The sequence below is a fragment of the Puma concolor genome, unplaced genomic scaffold, assembly GCF_028749965.1.
Source record: "Puma concolor isolate L17-30 unplaced genomic scaffold, mPumCon1.1.hap2 unalloc_scaffold_34, whole genome shotgun sequence".
In the NCBI taxonomy this organism is placed as follows: Eukaryota; Metazoa; Chordata; class Mammalia; order Carnivora; family Felidae; genus Puma; species Puma concolor.
In genome coordinates this window covers 359,821-381,147 of record NW_028240241.1, presented here as the reverse complement: position 1 = coordinate 381,147, position 21,327 = coordinate 359,821, and the positions used below count along the sequence as shown (strand labels likewise).

Sequence of the window (21,327 nt, the reverse complement as noted above, 5' to 3'; positions counted from 1 at the left end):
CTATTTTCTCCTTATTCTCTTCTTATTCTTCTGGAAGAACTGTAAGATCATGCTGTCAATCATTTCCTCCAACACCTTCCCACAAAAACATCTCTTCAGGAATTATATTACATTTATCAATTAAAGAGAAGTGACTTATGCATGATATGCGACATCTATCCATAAGATGGTAAAATCTTTCTCATTTTACCTTAAGGGGATTAGCATTAACTCAAAGATTGATAAAACAATCAAAGTAAAGAAATTGACTAAACAGATTAAGAATCTAGCCTAGAAGGTCTTGGTCATTGCTTTTTCTTCTCTATATTATCTCTGAGATTTATTTCTCCTGATTGTTATCCAGCTGTTACCTCCATGAGGCAATTACATGGCCAAATTACAGCTCCAGCTTTTCTCATGTGCCTATTTCTCTGGATAGTCTCTGAGGTACCATCATTGCTACTAACTTGAAATAAATATACTTTCAGCTAGATTCATTCCTTCATTAACCTAAGTTGGAACCCATGGTTCTGTTTTCATTTGTTTCTCTCTAAACCCAGACACCACAGTTTTTTCCCCTTTTAGCATATCTCTTTCATTCATTTTTCCCTACTAGTCCATACTGAGGACCCTTTTCAGGTCCTCACCTCCCCAGGCCTGTATTATTTCCAAATGTTTCTAAATACTATTAAATACCACTCTTTCCCTCTCTCAATCCAATCTCCACACTGCAACGGGAGTGACTAGATTGATCATATCACTCTGTTGTTTAAAATCATTTCATTGGGGGCATCTGGGTGGCTCAGTCAGTTAAGCCTCTGACTTCGGTTCAGGTTATAATCTCGTAGTCCGCAAGTTCGAGCCCCACATTGGTCTCTGTACTGACAGCTCAGAGCCTGGAGCCTGTTCAGATTGTGCCTTCCTCTCTCTCTGCCCCTCCCCTGCTCACTCTCTCTCTCTCTCAAAAATAAACATTAAAAAAATAAATAAATAAATAAAAACACTTCATTGGTTTCCATTATATTTTGAACTCGATTCAAATTCCTTACCTTTATTTTCATTAAAGAATCTGAATGATCTGGTCCATGACCATCACTCGAACATCATCTTTTGCCAGTCTCTCCTTTTTTCACTAGACTTCAGCCAGAAAGGCCTTTCAGTTTCTTAAACATATGTGTTATTTCCTACCCTAGAACCATTCACAGCTTCTTCCTCTTGTCTGAAAGACGCTTCTGCCAACTCTTCCAGCAGCTGATTCCTTCTAATCCTGTAGGTTTCAGCCTAAATGTCACATGTCAGAACACACGCTTCCCTGGCCATCCTATTTAAATTAAGTCACTGCACCTTAACGCTCTACCGCCTCCTTGTACATTTCCTCCTTAACATTTAGCACAATTTGTAGTTATTTATTTGCTCATCTGTCTTTCTTCAGTGAATTCTCTGGGGTCAGAGACCAGTATTTACCTGTCTTGGTTACCAGCATAGTGTCACTCATTTGCTGACTGAATGGATTAAATAAACGATCTTCCTGCTTCTAGTGGCTCCTTAGTCCAATCCACTGTTAAATCAATCTTTAGAGACAGCTTAGTACCTGACACTCTCTTGCCCAAAGAGTGTATTGAGACCTGTTTTGAGCAAAACATTTAACAGCTCCTCCAATGTAGACCTACCAACTATCTCTCATTCCTTATCTTTCAAATCCTACTTACACCTCTGATCTTTTCTTCCCTTTTAAATCTCTAGGTGTCAATGTTTTCTGGCTTTCCCTCTACCTATCAAGCAAGATGCTACCCTTCCTTCACAGTTCCTCCATTTTTTTCGTAGGAATCTAATCTTCACCCAAACTCTTAAAATAATATGCATCACTAATTTGCCCTTACAGAATACTAGTTATATTTTCATGTCAATGACCTATCTTTTCATCTAGATTTTAAGATTTCTCACGGCCTACTTTATGCATATTTTTGTGTTCAATACATGTGTGCTGATCACGATAATATTAATCGGTAAGTTACAGCATTGAATGAATTTTGAAACTGAACCATTAAACTACAATACAGTAAAAGAAATATCTGCACATGGAGTCCAACACTTGCTGTGGGGTCTTAGGTAAGGTACAATTTCCTCGAACTTCACTTTTCTCTTTCTTTATTGTAAGATTTCTACTTAACAGGATAGTCATAAAGAATAGTTAAAAAATAAATTATGTGAGGGGCGTCTGGGTGGCTCAGTCGGTTAAGCGTCCAACTTCGGCTCAGGTTATGATCTCATGACGATTTGTGAATTTGTGATTTCGAGCTCTGCATCAGGCTCTGTGCTGATAGCTCAGAGCCTGGAGACTGCTTTGGATTCTGTGTCCCTCTCTCTGTCCCTCCTCTGCTCATAGTCTCTGTCCCTCTCAAAATAAATAAATATTTTTAAAAAAAGAATAATTATAAAAAAATAAATTATGTGAAAGTGCTTGGTAAAACATCAAACACTATGCAAAAATATTATTTGCCAACCATTAATGATATTATTTGAAACCAAAGAAAATAAAGTATACCTTTAGAGACTATGAGATAAAACTATGTACTTTTGACCCTAAGATACTTTTAATACTGAAAATAAGAGTTAAAGAAGAGTTTTGGTAAGTTCCTAAAACATTAGGCAATTAACTCATTTTTAAAGTGAGTTAGATATTTTCAAAATTATACTCAAAAGTTAGAGCATCCATCATGGGACGCTGCAAAATGTTTCTTGGTACCACAATCGAAAAGACAAAGATTCAAGTTGGAAGGATCACTGATCCCAATAAGTTAAATATATGAATTTCCATCAGGGGTGCCTGGGTGGCACAGTCAGTTGAGCGTCTGACTTTGGTTCAGGTCACGATCTCGGGCTCTGTGCTGCCAGCTCAGAGCCTGGAGCCTGCTTCGGATTCTGTGTCTCCCTCTCTCTCTCTGCCCCTCCCCTGCTCACACTCTGCCTCTCTCTCTCTTTCCAAAATAAATAAACAAAAAAAATTTTTTTAAATAAAAATAAATTTCCATCAGAATGAGAATTCACATGTTCTCTATGCAACTATAAAAAGGAATGAGAAAGGCCTTTATATTCTGATATGAACAAATATCCAAAATATATTACTGTATTAAAAAATCAAGGATACAGAACAATGTACATGTCATGCTCTCACGTAAAAAGTGAGGGAGGGATAGGTATGTGTATATATATATATATATATATATACATTCATACATATATATACATACATATATTCATATTTTCTCGAACGATCTAAGTACTTCCTGTCTCAAAAATAAATAAAACATTAACAAAAAATTAAAAAAAAAAAAAGAAACTAGTTACTTATTAGTTAGTTACTGGGGAAAAGGAATAGGAACTGAACAGACCAGGCAAGAAGGAGATTTTCATTGTGTATCTTTAAATACTTTTTTATTTATTTTTACTTAAAAAAAATTTTTTTAATGTTTTATTTTTATTTTTGAGACAGAGACAGACAGAGCATGAGCAGGGGAGGGGCAGAGAGAGGGGGAGACAGAGAATCCAAAGCAGGCTCCAGGCTCTGAGCTGGCAGCACAGAGCCTGATGCTGGGCTTGAACCCATGAACTGTGAGATCATGACCTGAGCCGAAGTCGAACGCTTAACCAACTGAGCCACCCAGTGCTCCAATACTTTTTTATTTATGATCTGTGTGAATGTATTACCTAATCAAAAACCTTAAATTTATTAAAACATTTTTAGGGTCACGTATTTTTGGCAACCTTGTTAGAAGACATATTATTTGCTTCAATTACAAACTTATAATGTTTCAAACTAGACTTACATGAACACAGGAAGCTCACCTTCATCTGAATACCCAAAATACTGAATGTATACCATTCATTTAATCTTGTAGCATATTAGTTATATGTTGATGTAAGTAGCCCATCACTTTTCAACAACTAGCTAAAAATTTCCTATATTCTGTGTTCAAAACTTCCTAATTATTCTCACCTCTAAAATCTCGAAAACGCTTAATGCTCTTCAGTGCTAAAAGGGCAGTCTTTAGAGAAGTATCTCCCTTTTCTGTGAAGACAAAAACAGAACAAAGAAAAATTAGTAGATTCAAGAAACATAAAGTACTTCCACAGCGAGCTAAATCGGTTCTCTTGCTGGCCCTTAAGGCATCTTATGGTTTTCTAGCTACGTAAACTTTTGTCCTGAATGCAATCTACAGTCTGCCTATTTAAATCCTATTCATGTCAAAACCAGCTCCTAAGTCTAGATTTCTAAAAAGCCTTCTGTTGAACCTAGATGATGCCCTCTAACCACTACTCTTTCCTTTTCCTTTCCTTCCCAAACTATTTTCTGGAAAGAAGTGTTCTTATTCATCACAATCATATTGTCATTCACACATCAAACTGGTCTTATCTAGCTTCCACCCTCTCAAAACTGCTTTTACCAAGTTCACCCATTAACTATTTATTGCCAAATCAATGAATACTTTTTTGGGGTCTTATTTAATACTTTCCTCTTTCATTCCCAAATTAATGAATACTTCTTAATTTGTTGGTCTTATCTAATACTTTCCTCCTTCAAACTCTTTTTTCTCTTTGTTTTGTTGCTATAGCTTTCTTTTGGTTTCTCTCCTACCGTTCGTTCTAGTTACTTCCTGTTACGTCCTTTATAAACTATTCTTTCTCCACCATTACTTAAATGTTAGCATTTCAGTGTCCTTGGCCCTCTTCTTGTTGCACTCTATAAACCATTCCTGAATTCTCTTGTCACTACAAACTGTATGTTGCTGACTCTCAAGTTTCTATTTCTAGGCTAGACCATTGTCTACTGCACATCTTCAACTCCGTGTCCACTCCATGCCCTCAAACACAGTATTTCCTTTTTGTGTGATATATTGAATGTGGTTCAATGAATTCAATGTGCGATATATTGAATGTGATTCAATGAATTCAGTGAATTCAAATGAACTGATGATTTTATTTCCATGCAAATAACAACTCTTTGGGACAGATCAGATACATTTTTTTACTTCCATATTGCCAAATTTTAATTTGACCGGTTCTACATTTATCCCCCTGTGGCAGCTGGAGCATTGACAGCAGACAGAAACTTTCCTCATTCCAGTCTATCAAGGAAAATCTGCAGTTAAAAACTTTGATCAGCAGGCATTCAGAGAATGGTAGGTGGCAAATAAAGATCCTAGTGGATTATTCTAATTGCATTTTGTTTTACCTTCATAACTTAAGAAGCTGTAAGAAAAGAGAGAGGACAACTTTCTCTGTGTGTGTTTTTCTTTTAATATAATTTATTGTCAAGTTAGCTAACATTCAATGTATACAGTGTACTCTTGGCTTCAGGAGTAGAATCCATGATTCATCGCTTACATACAACAACATACAGTGCTCATCCCAATAAGTACCCTCCTCAATGCCCATCACCCACTTTCCCCTGATCCCCACCCCCCCATAAATCCTTAGTTTGTTCTGTGTATTTAAGAGTCTCTTATGGCTTGCCTCCCTCTCTGTTTGAAACTATTTTTTCCCTTTCCCTTCCCCTATGATCTCTTGTTAAGTTTCTCAAATTCCACACATGAGTGTACACATATATCTCTCTTTCCTTGACTGACTTATTCCACTTAGCATAATACCCTCCAGTTCCATCCACGTTGTTGCAAATGGCCAGATTTCATTCGTTTTCGTTACCGAGTAGTAGTCCACTGTATATATAAACCACATCTTCTTTATCCATTCATCCGTTGATGGACATTTGGGCTATTTCCATAATTTAGTTATTGTTGATAGTGCTGCTATAAACATTGGGGTACATTTACCCCTATGAATCAGCATAATTTAGTTATTGTTGATAGTGCTGCTATAAACATTGGGGTACATTTGCCCCTATGAATCAGCACTCCTGTATCCTTTGGATAAATTCCTAGTAGTGCTATTGCTGGGTCATAGGGTATTCTGCTTTTAATTTTTTGAGGAACCTCCACACTGTTTTCCAGAGAGGCTGCACCACTTTTCATTCCCACCAACAAGTGCAAGAGAGTTCCCATTTCTCCACATCCTCACCCACATCTGTTGTTTCCTGAGTTGTTAATTTTAGCCACTCTGACCTGTGTGAGGTGGTATCTCAGTGTGGTTTTGATTTATATTTCCCTGATGATGAGTGATGTTAAGCATCTTTTCATGTGTCTGTTGGCCATCTGGATGTCTTCTTTGGAAAAGTGTCTGTTTGTGTCTTCTGCCTGTTTCTTCACAGGATTATTTGTTTTTCATGTGTTGAGTTTGGTAACTTCTTTATAGATTTTGGATACTAGCTCCTTATCTGATATGTCATTTGCAAATATCTTCCTCCCATTCCATCAGTTGCCTTTCAGTTTTGTTGATTGTTTCCTTTGCTGTACAGAAGCTTTTTATTTTGATGAGGTCCCAATAGTTCATTTTTGCTTTTATTTCCCTTGCTTTTGGAACTCTCATCACTGTTATTTAACAGAGTGTTGGAAGTCCTAGCTTAAGCAATCAGACAGCAAATGAAATAAAAGGCACCCACATTGGCTAAGAAGAAGTCAATCTTTGGCTTTTTGCAGATGACATGATACACTACATGGAAAACACAAAAAACTCCACCAAAAAGCTGCTAGAACGGATACATGAATTCAGTAAAGTCACAGGATATAAAATCAATGTACAGAAATTGGTTGCATTTCTATACACCAACAATGAAACAACAGAAAGAGAAAACAAGAAATCAATCCCATTTACAATTGCACCAAGAACCATAAAATACCTAGTAATAAACCTAACCAAAGATGTAAAAGATCTATATGCTGAAAACTATAGAAAACTTGTGAAAGAACTTGAAGAAGACACAAAGAAGTGGAAAAACATTCCACGCTCATGGATTGGAAAAACAAATACTGTTAAAATGTCGATATTACCCAAAGCAATCTACACATTCAAGGCAATCCCAATCAAAATTGCACCAGCATTCTTCTCAGAGCTAGAGGAAACAATGTTTCGATTTGTAGGGAACCACACAAGACCCCAAATAGCCAAAGTAATGTTGAACAGGAAAACCAAAGCAGGAGGCATCACAATCCCAGACTTCAGGCTCTACTACAAAGCTGTAATCATCAAGACAGTATGGTATTGGCACAAAAACAGACACATAGACCAATGGAATAGAATACAGAACCTAGAATCGGGCCCCCAAATGTATGGCCAACTAATCTTTGACGAAGCAGGAAAGAGTATCCAATGGAAAAAAGACAGTCTCTTTAGCAAATGGTGCTGGGAGAACTGGACAGTAACATGCAGAAGAAGGAAACTGGACCACTCTCTCACACCATACACAAAAATAAACTCAAAGCGGGTGAAAGACCTAAATGTGAGCCAGGAAACCATCAAAACCATAGAGGAGAAAACAGGCAACAAACAACCTGTTTAACCTCAGCTGCAGCAACTTCTTTCTCGACATGGCTCTGAACTTTCTGTGGTTTTGACAGTCGTATTTACATCCTTCTTTAATGAACACTGTACGAAGTTTTCACAGACTCTAAGTATGAATCTAGTTTGAAGTGTCTAGTGTCAATTTGCACAATGGATGCAGAGAAAAAAGAACTAGGATAATTGGATGTGCTAGATATATAAAAGTATTGACTAATGTTATTACAAATTATTTTTATCATATTCTCTTATTCATTTTCACCACTTTCTTTACTGGTGTATTACTTTATATTGAAAACAGAAGAGAGAATCCAGGAAATAAATATATATGTATATTTATATGATTTGTTACAAAACTACAAAGGAATTTCAGTATAGAAAGTATAGAGAAAATACAATCTTTTCAACAGTGGTGCTGGAACAAATGAAGGTCCATATGCAAAAACAAAACAAAACAAAAAGGAACTCTGATCCATACTTTATTCCACATACAAAGATTAACTCAAAATAGATCACAGAGCTAAAATACAAAACCAGAGGTGCCAGGGTGGCTCAGTCAGTTAAGCAGCCAACTTCAGCTCAGGTCATGATCTCCCGGTGAGTTTGAGCCCCGCCTCAGGCTCTGTGCTGATAGCTCAGAGCCTGGAGTCTTGCTTTGGATTCTGTCGCCCTCTCTCTCTGCCCCTCCCCCACTTGTGCTTTTTCTCTCTCTCTCTCTCTCTCTCTCTCTCTCTCTCAAAAATAAATAAAAATATTAAAAAAATATTTTTTAATGCAAAACCAAAACCCATAAAACTTTTAGAAGAAAACATATAATAAAACATTTGTAACCTTGGGTGAGGCAAAGTTTTCATACATGTGACACCAAAAGCACAATATGTAAAAGAAAAAAAAAACTAACTGGACTTCATCAAAATTAAAACTAATGCTCTTCTAAAGACACTTAAGAAAATGAAGACACTCAGAGAAAAATGTGCTCAGTAGAAGACTCGGAGAAAATATTTGCTAAGTATATATCTCATAAAGGACATGTATCCAGAATACAAACAGAAATACAAAAAAAACCCATCCAACTTTATTTTTTTGTATTATTTTTTTTAACGTTTATTTATTTTTGAGACAGAGAGAGACAGAGCATGAACGGGGGAGGGTCAGAGAGAGAAGGGGAGACACAGAATCCGAAACACGCTCCAGGTTCTGAGCTGTCAGCACAGAGCCCGACTCGGGGCTTGAACTCACGAACCGCGAGATCATGACCTGAGCCGAAGTCGGCGGCTTAACCGACTGAGCCACCCAGGTGCCCCAAAACCCATCCAACTTTAAAAGCGGGCAAAAGCTCTGCATAGACACTTTATAAAGAAGATACACAGATGACAAATAAGCACAGGAGAAGATGCTCAACATCATTAATCAGTGAGGAAACACAAATTAAAACCACAATGAGATACTACTACACACTTATTAGAATGATTAAAATTAAAAAGACTGACTACACCAAGCACTCCCGAGGATATGGAGGAATTGGACCTCTTCATACACTGCTGGTGGAAATGTAAAATGGTGTGGCCACTCTGGAAACCAGTTGGCAGTTTCTTAAAAAGTTAAACATACACCTACCATGTGAACCAGCCAATCTTTGGTAACTACTCAAGAGAAAGGAAAAGCATACATTCATACAATAAATTGTACACAACTGTTCATAACAGCTTTATTTATAAGAGCCCCAAACTGGAAATAGCCTAACGAGCCTCACCAGGTAAGTAGATAAACCAGTGTATCAGTAAAATGGAGTGCTATGCCAGTAATAAATAAGAATGAACTGCTGATACATGCTACGTGGATGAATCTCAAAATAATTATGCTGAATGAAAGCATCTTGCAAAAAAGAATATACCCATTTTATAAAAGTCTGGTAAATGCCAATGGATCTATACTGGCAAAAAGCAGATCAGTGGTTGCCTACGGATGAGGAACAGGATGGGAAAAAGGCAGGAGAGATTACAAAGGAGCATGAGGCAGTTTTGCAGGTCAGGGATGTGTTCATTACCTTGATTGTGATGACAGGTTTATAGGTGTGTGCATATGTCAAACTGTGTACTTTTAATTATAAAAATACACAGCTTTTGAATATCATTTATAGCTCACAATACTGTTTAATAATAACAAAAGGCAATGGGAAATATGACCCACCTTCAAATTCAGGAGCTGGCTTATTTGTGTTCAAAGCCTCCAACATTTGTTTGAGACTTACTTCACTATTTTCTAAAAAGTAAAGTATAAGGATTACAAAATGGCAAAGGTGTCAATGTGAATAATCATCATTAAAATAACCATGACAGGGAATGGTGTGTGTGGGGGGGGGGGGGGGCAAATTTTGTTAATGTCTGAAAATTAGCCAGATAAAAACTAATCAATTTAAAATAATTTTACCACGAATCTATTCCCTTAAAACAAGAAAAAATTCTAACCGTATTATTTGTCTTAATTAAATATTGATGTATACATTTTACAAATGTGATGTCAGACAGAGGGTGACTCTTAAAAATACTTCCAAGAGTAAAAAAATATTAATTTTAATTTGTTCTCAGTATGCCTACATTCTCATTATGTTTCTAAGACCTAGTTTATCTAAAACATACATATATAAAACATATCCCAAGCACACAGTAAAACTAGGACTTCAACAGAGATTGTTCTTTTAAAAAGGACTCACCATCAATAGATGCTTGACCCAGAATTTCCTGGAACGTCTTGTTGCTTAATGGAATTCTAGCCTTCCGGAGTTGGGACCTCAGCTCATTTATAGGCATCTTATCATTTCTGATCTTATCAAGAGTTGTAATCTCTTTAAATAAATCTGTAGACATGTCAAGAATAGAGAACTGATGAGGAAGTTGAGGCAAAGCCCTTTTTTAGACTTAACACCCTAACCTGCACAGAGTAGATGCATTACAAAAGGAATTCTGAGTTAGAGGGCTTTCAAAACATGTCAGTGGGCTTTGTTTTCAGAAGTCACTTAAACAATAAGCAAAATTTAACATACCCCTAGCCAGCTAAAAGTTGAGTTTCTGCAACATTTTTGTACAAGTTTGCTTTTATTTATTAACTATTTCTCCTCAAAGGTTTTTCTACTACATGCTCCAGTCTTTCAGAGACTGTAAAGCATTTCAAGAACAGCTTGATAATAAATAGCTCTTGGAATGAAGTCAAATATCAAAAATAGAACCCAGCTAGTTGGCAAAAGGAAAACTGAAAAATATAAATCTGTTATGCACTGAAAAACAGCCACACCCTATCCTAGGCATCAGAAAGCCTCTCTTTCTTGCTAGCCTACCTACTAGTATTACATGCAGTAAATCCTTTTTTTTTTTTTTTTTGTACTTTTTTTTAACATTTCACTATAGGTGAGAAAAAGAAGCATATGGAAATTATTGGAGGTGAGAGAAAATTGTATTAGATTCACCAGGGGAGAAAATGTGTACCTTATACTGGAGCATATACTGAGACAAACTATTTCGCTTTAAGAAAGCATATTCTAGGAATGTAATTCTAAATAATTCATTACAGTCAAAGCACAGATTAAATATGATAAGGAATAAGAAAGCAGATTATAACATCTTGATACATTAAAAAGAAAACTTAAGGAATTAAAAATACAGGGGAAAACAAACCATATTTTAGAAAAAGAATACCATTGAATTATCTTAGAAATTTACTTTTAATTTTCATTCTTTTACTATACTTACTATTGAATGGTGTTGATGGTTTAGGTGAATTAGTGAAAACATCAGTTACATCTTTTAAGATCTTTTTACTTTCTGCAAAGTTAAGAAACAAAATGGAATTTAAATAGATTTTAAGCTCATGAAAGCAGGGATCTGGTATTGTTTCAATTTCATTCAGCTTTCAAACTTCTGTGACCATAATGCATGGTAAGAAATACACTTAGATTATGAGCATGTGCGTGTACACACACACACACACACACACACACACACACACACACACACACAAACAGGGAATGCAAGGAAACACAATCTGGGAATTGCAAGGTACAGTTAGGATTCAGACCTCCCCATCCCCTGCCCCGAGGCAGGTCATAAGACACTCATGTGAGAGATGCCCTTGCTATACCCAGAGGGAGGGTGCATCCTTATCTCTGAAGACTGAGGGTTGGAGGGACACCAAGAGGAATCTGAACGAACAGACCTTACTAAGTTTCCCCTGGTTGACCACCCTCAGCTCATATCATTTTGTCCCATCACAGTTTTCTACCACTTTCCACGCTTCATCAAAGCTAACACCAAAACATTAAACACCAAGGTTTAACAACTCCTTATGAATATTCCCCTTTCATGTAAAATTTATATTAAATTTGAATGCTTTTCTCTTGTTGATCTGTCTTTTGTTACAGGGCTCCAGCTGGGAACCTAGAAGGGTAGAAGGAAAAGATTGTGTTCCCACTCCTACAGAAGCCTGCTTCAGGGATCATAGGCTGGTAGCCCACAGACTGAATATAGCTGAGATTCAGTCATGTTCATTGTCCTAGGGAGTGGTGGGGTTTTCTTTCCATTTGAATTTAACTATCTTCATCTAGGACACATGCTCTCAAGTTACCTTACAGTCCACACCCCTTCCTTTTGTCTTATAACCAACTCATTTTATTAATTTTGCATTACGTGCCTGGCTACTGCAGGCATTTGAGTTAGCGGACTCTGCAGAGCCTGATTCAAAAGTTACCCTTCTCTATTGAAGTCTATTGTAATTTATCTAAATAGCAAATATTGGAGCTATGGCACTATACCTCTTGAAGTGGCAGGATAATTTGACCCATCTTTCCTATTCGAAGCAGTTAGCTTGGCCTTAAATATTTCCTCACTCCTGAGATTTTTGTAGACTGAGAGTTTTTGTAGGGACTGTGTTTGCAAAAACCTAGAGTCATTGAAGAAAATATGCCAAATGCCTAAATAGAGAGGCAGAGTTTGTCTGGAGACAGAGACAGAAGGAAAGAGAGGGACAGGGAGGGGTTGAGAGACTAGAGGTTTGATGGGAAAGAGTGAGAATTACCCTGTGGGAGCTTCCCTTCACACAGATGCAGGATTACCACAGGCTCCAACAACAAAGCGTCAGTAGAAACACAATGCAAGGAAGTTTTACCTCTGTCTCCCACATTATGGTGTGACTTTGGAATGGGAGAGGGTGCCAGTAATCAACCACCCTGCCCCCAGGGTCTGATTTAATTTAATTGAAAGAAAAAAATGATTTCAATTTCTGGTATTTAGTAGCTAGATATCTGGATCAGCCCTCCTACTAAAAACAACTAAAAATTCTAAATAAAATTATTGCTATAAAAAAAAATCTTGGGGCGCCTGGGTGGCTCAGTCGGTTAAGCGTCCGACTCCGGCACAGGTCACGATCTCACAGTCCGTGAGTTCGAGCCCCGCGTCGGGCTCTGTGCCGATAGCTTGGAGTCTGGAGCCTGTTTCAGATTCTGTGTCTCCCTCTCTCTTTCTGACCCTCCCCGACTCATGCTCTGTCTCTCTCTGTCTCAAAAATAAATGTTAAAAAAAAAAAATTTTTTTTAAATCTTGAATTCATCAATGTGCTGCCAAGAAAGTAAGAAATTCCCAGACCAAACAACTGATGAAAGGCTGTAATCCAGAAACACGGCGACTGTTTTTACCCAAAGAGTGTTTGCCAAACACAAAACTAAAACAAAACAAAATTGGATGAATTTTAGTTTGTACTTTCAAAGGCTCAGACAAAGCCTAAGTTCCTCCCAAAGTGGAGGGGAACGTGGGGTGGTTATCCTCAATTTACAAAAATGTTTCTCTAGATTTCAAGACCCAGAAAAAAATATCAAGAATAAGAAACAGTTCCTCCTTTATAGATAATCTGACTTTTCTCTCTAGCTACCTTTAAGATTTTTCTTTCTCTTTGGTATGTCACAGTTTCATCATGATAACCCTACGTATGGATTTCCTTTCATCCTATGTGGGATTCACTGGAATTCTTGTATTGGTAGGTTTAGGTCTTTCTCATTCTGGAAAATTCTCAGCTATAGTTCTCCAAATATTTTCTCTGCAACCACTCTGTCTCTTCTCTCCTGTGTGGATATATATCACATCTTTTCATTCTTTCTTTTTCTAGCTTTACTGAGATGGAACATTATATTAGTTGTAACTAATATATAACGTAATCAGAGATACACATATATATTTCAAACTGATTGCCATAATAAGTAGACCTCTTCATTCTGCCTTCCTTTTAGCTTCTTCTTCTTCTTCTTTTTTTTAATGTTTATTTATGTGGGGGAGAGAGAGAGTAGGAGATGTGCAGAGAGGGAGACAGAGGATCTGAAGAGGGCTCCATGCTTCCAGCAGTGAGCCCAATGCAGGGCTCTAACTCACAAACCACAAGATCATGACCTGAGCAGAAATCTGATGCTCAATCAACTGAGCCACCCCAGCGCCCCTAACCTCTTTCCTATATTCCAACTCTGTCTTTCTATGCTGCATTCTGTATAATTTCTTCAAACTCCTTTGCACTTCATATTTCTCTCTTCACCCATGTTTAATCTGCTAATATTGTTGTCTGCTAATTAATTTTATTATATTTTTAATTTCTTTATGTCCTGTTTCTTTCTTTTCAAATTTTAGTTTCCCTTACATGTTTTCAAATTTATCTTTTTTTAGAAGAGTACAGAAAGAGTGAAATTAAAAGAATAGAAAATACATATATATCCAAAAATATACTGTATTGCATATTTGCAGGTTGCTCAGAGAGTAAATCTTAAAATTTCTCAACATAAGAAAAAAACCCCTTCTTTTAACTATGCATGGTGACGTGTTAACTAGATCTATCGTTGTGATCATTTCATTCTATATGTGAAATATATATACAAAATGTCACAAAATCAATGGTAGAGAAGAAAATGATACAGATGAAAACATAAATCGAGGAAACAATAAACACACACGATAGAGAGGATCAGAAAGCCAGGAATTAGTTAAGAGTTATTAAAATTGACAAACCACTAGCATAAATGACCTAAAAAGAAAAAAGATGGGGCGCCTGGGTGGCTCAGTCGTCAAGCGTCTGACTTCGGCTCAGGTCATAATCTCATGGTCCATGAGTTTGAGCCCCGCGTCAGGCTCTGTGCTGACACCTTAGAGCCTGGAGCCTGCTTCAGACTCTGTGTTCCCTCTCTCTGACCCTCCTCCACTCTCTCTCCCTCAAAAATAAATAAAAACATTTTTAAAAATCTTTAAAAAAGAAGTATCTGATTTTATTTATTTTTTAAAATGTTTGAAAACATCTTTTTAAACATTTTTTAAATGGTTATTTATTTATGTTTGAGAGGGAGAGAGAGAGGGAGAGAACAGGGGAAGGGCAGAGAGCAAAGAGAGAGAGAGAATCCCAGGCAGGCTCCATCTGTCAGTGCAGAGCACTGTGAGATCGTGATCTCAAACCGTGAGATCATGACCTGAGCCAAAATGAAGAGTTGGACGCTTAACTGACTGAGCCACCCAGGCGCCCCAAGACGTATCCGATTTTAAAACCTGGATAAAAACAGTACTTGTTTCTACTAGTCTTCTCCAAATAAAGAAGAGTATCCACACACTTTCCAAAAGGGTTACAACAATTCTCAGTAACCAATTTATAAACATAGCAGTCCCATAACAATCTTCCTAAACCTATGGTATTAGTATTCTTAAAAAAAAAAAAAAAAAAAAATGAGCCAGCATGAACACATATAGTCTAAACAGGAAAACTGAGAGGTAACTCAAGAACTCACCATCTGTTTCAGAGTTCAGTAACCCCTCAGGTTTTTCTTCATTTAAAGGTTTCTCCAGGCCCTCCAATGCAGATAAAAGGTCTTTAACTTCAACTTTCCTATCAAAGACACTATTAACAATGTTACATGCATCTTCTATTCCTAAACAGAGACATGACAAAATACAAAGGTATCTAGTAGGTCAGTCTATCCAGAGACGCACATAACAACTTGATTTGGGTGAAATGTATTCATTTTCTAGAATACCCAGTCTTGAGAGATTTTTGTCTCTCTGAAATATTCTCCAAACTGAAAGCTCTACAACATTTATAGGTTTACAATGCTTATATCAGAAAACAAGACACACTGAAATAGTTTACCTTACTAGTTCAATGCAGGAAGCTAAACAAAACAACAAAATACCAAAATTATCTCTAAGAAAATAGTGCCATGATGGGGAAACAAAAGGGGGCACTTGGGTGGCTCAGTCAGTTAAGTGTCTGACTTTGGCTCAGGTCTTGATCTCACGGTTTGTGAGCTCGAGCCCCACATCAGGCGCTGTGCTGTCAGCGCAGAGCCAGCTTCAGATCTGGCACTCTCTCTCTCTGCCCCTTCCCTACTCATGCTCGCTCACTCTCTCTCTCTCAAAAATAAATAAACAAACATTAAAAAAAAGGCAGCCCTTTCTGTCTTTATCTAAACATTTGGAAAGAATGACAGTGTTGTTGATGACATGCCAATAATTTGTTGCTTTACTAACTTAAGTGTTATTCATTTATATCTTTTAATCTCCCTTGTATCCAAGTTACAACTGTCTTCTTTATTATGTCCTCCCTATTTTTTCCCCTTCATCATACTTCCTAAAGAGTTCTTTATTAGTCTTTTGAAAGAACCAACTTTTGGTTATATGGATAAGTGCGTGTGCGTGCGTGTGTGTGTGTGTGTGCGTGCGTGCGTGCGTGCGTGTGTGTGTGTTCTATTTCACTAACTTCAACTTTCCACTTTGTTAGCTCCTGACTAGCACTTTTCAGGGGGATTGTACTGCTCTTTTGTTGTTTATCCTGCTGGTTAGCTCTGTAAGCTGAACGTTTAAGATACATTGTTCTGGAGGCGCCTGGGTGCCTCAGTCGGTTAAGCGTCCCACTCTTCATTTTGGCCCAGGTCACGATCATGTCAGCTGCGCTGACAGCAAGGAGCCTGCTTGGGATTCTGTCTCTCCTTCTCTGTCTCTGCTCTCCCCCCCCCCCGCCCCCCCATACGCACTCTCTCTCCGAAAATAAATAAACTCAAAAAAAGATAAATTATTTTTGATATTTCTTGTTTTCTAATAAAAGCATTTAATGCTATAAAATATCCTGTAAGATTGTTTTGGTCACACTCTACACGATTTGATACATAGTGCTTTCACTGTCATCATTTCTAAAATCTTTCAGGTTTCTTTTATTCTTCAACCAAGGAATTACTTACAAGGCAATTTGTTTTTCATCTTAAAAGCAACACTTTTCCTTTCTTTCACAAATAATTTTAATGTCACAACATCATGGTCAGACTATGTGGTGTGAATGACTTCTGATTTTTAGAATTCACTGAAATTTTTATTTGTGGCTTAAATACATCATCTATTTTTGTGGCTATTCCATAAGTATTTGAAAAGAATGTGTATGTGTTTAGGATACAGAGTACTCTAATCTGTTTCTGAAGTCAACTTTGTTAATACTGTCACTTCAATCTCAATCTCTTTCTCAATTTCTTTCAATCCGTCTATTTCAATCTCATCTTTCTATTTAGAATTCAGTGTTTACCTGGAAATAGATATAAATATGGTTGTGTTTTATGGGCATTAGTAGAAACCCAACCTATATAAAGCATTCTTTGTTATACACTTATTCCATTTTTTCCTTTCTTCATGGAACCGTATTGTTACTGAGGTCTCTCTCTGGTGCAAATGTAAATCTAGTTTACTGTTATGACGTGTATGTATGGACCGTATTTTATTCAACCATTTCCCCAATCGTGGACTCATAGATTGTTTTCATTTCTTTCCTCCCATAATGTTGCAGGGAGCATCCCTGTACATGTCTCTACAAGAAACTTCTCTGGGCTATTTATCTGAGAATAGAATTATTGGATCATAAGAAATATGCATACTGAATTTGACAAGTACTGCTAGATTGCAATCTGGAATGCTGTACCACTTTACCTACTCACTAGCAATTTGTGAGTATTGCCAACTCTCTTCATACACATATTTAGCTATGTGGGTTTCTCCTCCTGTATACTAAGTCTTATATCCTTACTTATTTTTCCAGTTGATTTCTTTCTTTCTACTGTTGATTTGCAGAATTTCCTTATATTTGAGATATTAATTTTTTGTTGGTTATCTTGTAATTATCTTCTTCTCCAGTCTGTTACATGTTTTAGAGTCCTTGATTTACCAGAAATCCTTAATTTTGATGTAATCAAATCCTTTTTTACCCCATGGTTGTGCTTTTGGGGAGTAACATCTTTACGAAGGTATCCATAACCACAAGGCACAATAGTTTTTCTTACATTTTCTTCCATCAGCTTTATAGTTTAATCTTTGAGATCCATTTTAACATTCATTTGATTCTTTGAAGGTTATTTTTGTATATGGTATGACATAGGGATTCTACTTCATTTTCTCTGCATTGTAAGACAATTTTCTCAAATCAGAAGCTAAATAATACATCTTTTCCCCACTAACTGATGATGTCATTTCTATCACATTCCGAGTTCCCATTAATAGAAGTCTCTACCGGGTTCTGTATTGTGATGCACTGGTCTATTTTCACAGGTCTATATTACAACAGCATTATGCTATGTACTAACATGTGACAAAGCAAGATCTTTATCTTTTTTTTTCCCAAAAGGGTCTTAGCTATTCATAGATCTATAATCTTCTATAATGAATATAGAATTAATTTGTCAAGGTTCCCACCAAACTTATCCTGAGATAGTGAGTGGAACTGCATCCCAAGTACAGATTCTTTAGAGAGAATCCACTTATTTCAATACTTCTTTTAAAACCCCCGTTTTAGGACTACAATTCTCAATCTCAATGTCTGTGGTCCAAGGCTGTTTTAGTGTCCTCATGATAGAACTGTGCTGAAATGTCAAAACAAACCGAAAAAAGTTAAGCATTTAGCCAATGTTTTTCACAAGGAGATAGAGAGCAAATGTAAAAATATATATATATGAAGAAATAAACAAGAAAGATAAGAATACAGAGGGGAAAAGTCATTAGATGTGATTTAAAAAACCAAACTTGATTACTTTGATTATAAGATGGATAACCCCATCAGCATTAGGAAGGACAAAAGAAAGAATATAGCAATAAAACACATGACAAGGAAGAAAGAGAGACAACAGAAATTTTTTTAAATAATTCAAGAATATTACAGTATGAAAAATATGTATCTATGTGTGAAAACCTAGAGTTTACAACATCAACTGAGTTTAAATGAGAAAATGCATAAAAGGGGGGTTTGGTAGAGTATATATAAAGTCTATATACGCACATACCTATACATACACCGACCCCCAAAAATGAAGTTCCTGTTCATATGCATTTTGAATTTCATACTTACTGTGGCACTCGATAAATTCATCACTGTTGTCCAATTCTCTGATGAAATCCTTAAAACTCACCACTTCATCTTTTTTTAAAAAAGAAAAAAAGAAAGAATTTAGATATTATTGTAAAAAGGACCACTTGATGTTATAACACCAGAGCTATAAACACAAAAATAATGGAGAGGACTGGTAATCCTATTGTGACACGTGTGATATGCAGAATCGACCTAAAATAAAGCTGTCAGAGATGCACTTTGAACATCAATTCCTCTGATAAAAACCCATAAATTGATAGACAAGAAACAATTTTTAATTTCTCTTTTAAAAGATATATGGCAGTATATTTCCTTTGGCATTTAGAGTGAAACTTCTGAAATACGCAAAATTTGTTATTTTAAATTGAAATAATTACTCACCGTTAGGATGAGTGTTATCCAAAGTCTCCTTTATTTTATCATCTGTTAGATAGATTCCAATGGCATTTAAATTTTGCTGAAGTACAGGAATGTCTTTAAGTTCATTTTTGTAAATGTTGATGTTGTAAAATTGATTTTTATTTCCTGGGAAGAGATAATCACCTTCACTTAGAAAGGAATTTTCATGTTTCTCCTTTATACTTTAATTTTTTTTAATGTTTATTTATTTTTGACAGAGAGAGAGAGAAAGACAGAGCATGATCTGGGGAGGGGCAGAGACAGAGGGAGACACAGAATCTGAAGCAGGCTCCAGGCTCTGAGCTGTCAGCACAGAGCCTGACACGGGGCTCGAACTCACAGACCGCGAGATCATGACCTGAGTTGAAGTCAGACGCTCAACCGACTGAGCCACCCAGGCACCCGTCTCCTTTATATTTAAAAAAGAGTGGGGGAAAAAATCTCCCAAGATATAAAATTATACTTAAGAGAAAAGGCAGTATTTGTATTTATTTATGTACCTAAAATAATTTAAAATAGGTGACAATAGGTACACATAAATGTATAAATATAAGTAAGGAAACTGGGGGAAAGAAACAGAAGAGCAGCAAAAATAAGACAAAAGAGAGCAACAGACAAAGTACATTTCATAAGGTCATATACATTAAATTTTGCAACAATATCAAATGTGTATGCATCTAACAAGAGCCTTCCAAATATAGCAAAAGCTTGCAGAATTAAAGGGAGGAATGCATGAACCCATAATCAGAACTGCAGATTTGAAAATCTTGCACTTAGTAATTAATTGAACAACTAGAATAAACATCAGTAAGAATTAAGGGCGCCTGGGTGGCTCAGTCAGTTAAGTGTCTGACTTTGGCTTAGGTCACGATCTCACAGTTCATGAGTTAGAGCCCTGTGTTGGGCTCTGTGCTGACAGCTCAGAGCCTGGAGCCTGCTTTGGAGTCTGTGTTTCCCTCTCTCTCTGCCCTTCCCCTGCTCGTACTCTCTTTCTCTTTCTCTCTCTCTCTCTCTCTCTCTCTCTCTCTCTCTCCCCCTCTCTCTCTCAAAAATAAATATTAAAACAAAAAAAAATTTTAATGTTTAAAAAAAATCAGAAATTAGAATATCCAACAAAACTAGCAAACAATCTAACCTAATGATATTTATAGAACACTACCCAACAACTACAGAATATACATTCTTTCAAGTGCACATGGAATATTCACCTAGGTAGACCACATGCTAGTCTTTAAACCAAATCTTAATGTATTTAAAAGAATTTAAATTGTACGAAATAAATTCTCTGACCAAGGTGTATTAAATTAGAAATCAGTAACAAGATCCCTAGCACATGTCCAAATATTTGGAAATTAAATAATATAGTTCTTTAATTTTTGTAATGTTTATTTATTTTTGAGAGACAGAGAGAGGCAGAGCGTGGGTGGGAGAGGGGCAGACAGAGAGGGAGACACAGAATCCGAAGCAGGCTCCAGGCTCTGAGCCGTCAGCACAGAGCCCGACACGAGGCTCCAACCCAGGAACCATGAGATCATGACCTGAGCCGAAGTCGGACACTTAACCAACTGAGCCACCCAGGTGCCCCTAAATAGTACATTTCTAAATAACTCATGTTTCAAATGAGATATCACAAGGTAAATTAGAAAATATTTGAAATAAGTGATTATCAAATCACAACATATAAAATTTTGTGAGATGCTGTGAAAGTGCTCAGAGGGAAATTTGTAGTTTTAAATGCTGGAAAGGTATAAAATCAGTAGTACAAAAAGCAGAGGTATGAAATTCTTTTTTCTTAATGTTTATTTTGGAAAGAGAGAGAGAGAAAGCATGAGCATGAGTAGGGGAGGGGCAGAGAGAGATGGAGACACAGAATCCAAGGCAGACTCCAGGCTGGCACGGGGCTTGAACTCACGAGCCGTGAGATCATGACCGGAGCCAAAGTCGGACGCCTAACCGACTAAGTCATGCAGGCACCCCTGAAACTCCTTTTTAAAAAATTCTTTTTTATAGTTGTATAATACTCTACTGTACATAGAAACTAAAGTTTATTCAACTAACCTCCAATGTTTACACATTAAGTATTTTCATTAT

At 36.7% G+C, this 21,327-nt stretch overlaps 1 protein-coding gene and 1 long non-coding RNA gene across 2 annotated transcripts in view; both read right to left on the bottom strand.

Moving 5' to 3' along the window:
- LOC147571276 (EF-hand calcium-binding domain-containing protein 13-like) overlaps window positions 1-21,327 on the bottom strand; it is a 155,482-nt gene that overhangs the window by 29,143 nt on the left and 105,012 nt on the right. The window contains 4 exon segments of the mRNA XM_086696466.1: window positions 3,977-4,049; window positions 9,049-9,074; window positions 15,230-15,370; window positions 18,817-18,885. Coding sequence (XP_086552592.1) covers window positions 3,977-4,049; window positions 9,049-9,074; window positions 15,230-15,370; window positions 18,817-18,885 — 309 coding nt within the window.
- LOC147571279 (uncharacterized) lies at window positions 9,560-11,268 on the bottom strand. Its single transcript, XR_015247558.1, has 3 exons — window positions 11,178-11,268; window positions 10,145-10,288; window positions 9,560-9,693 (listed from the first exon to the last, which is right to left on the bottom strand). It is a non-coding gene; the product is annotated as an uncharacterized LOC147571279 (long non-coding RNA).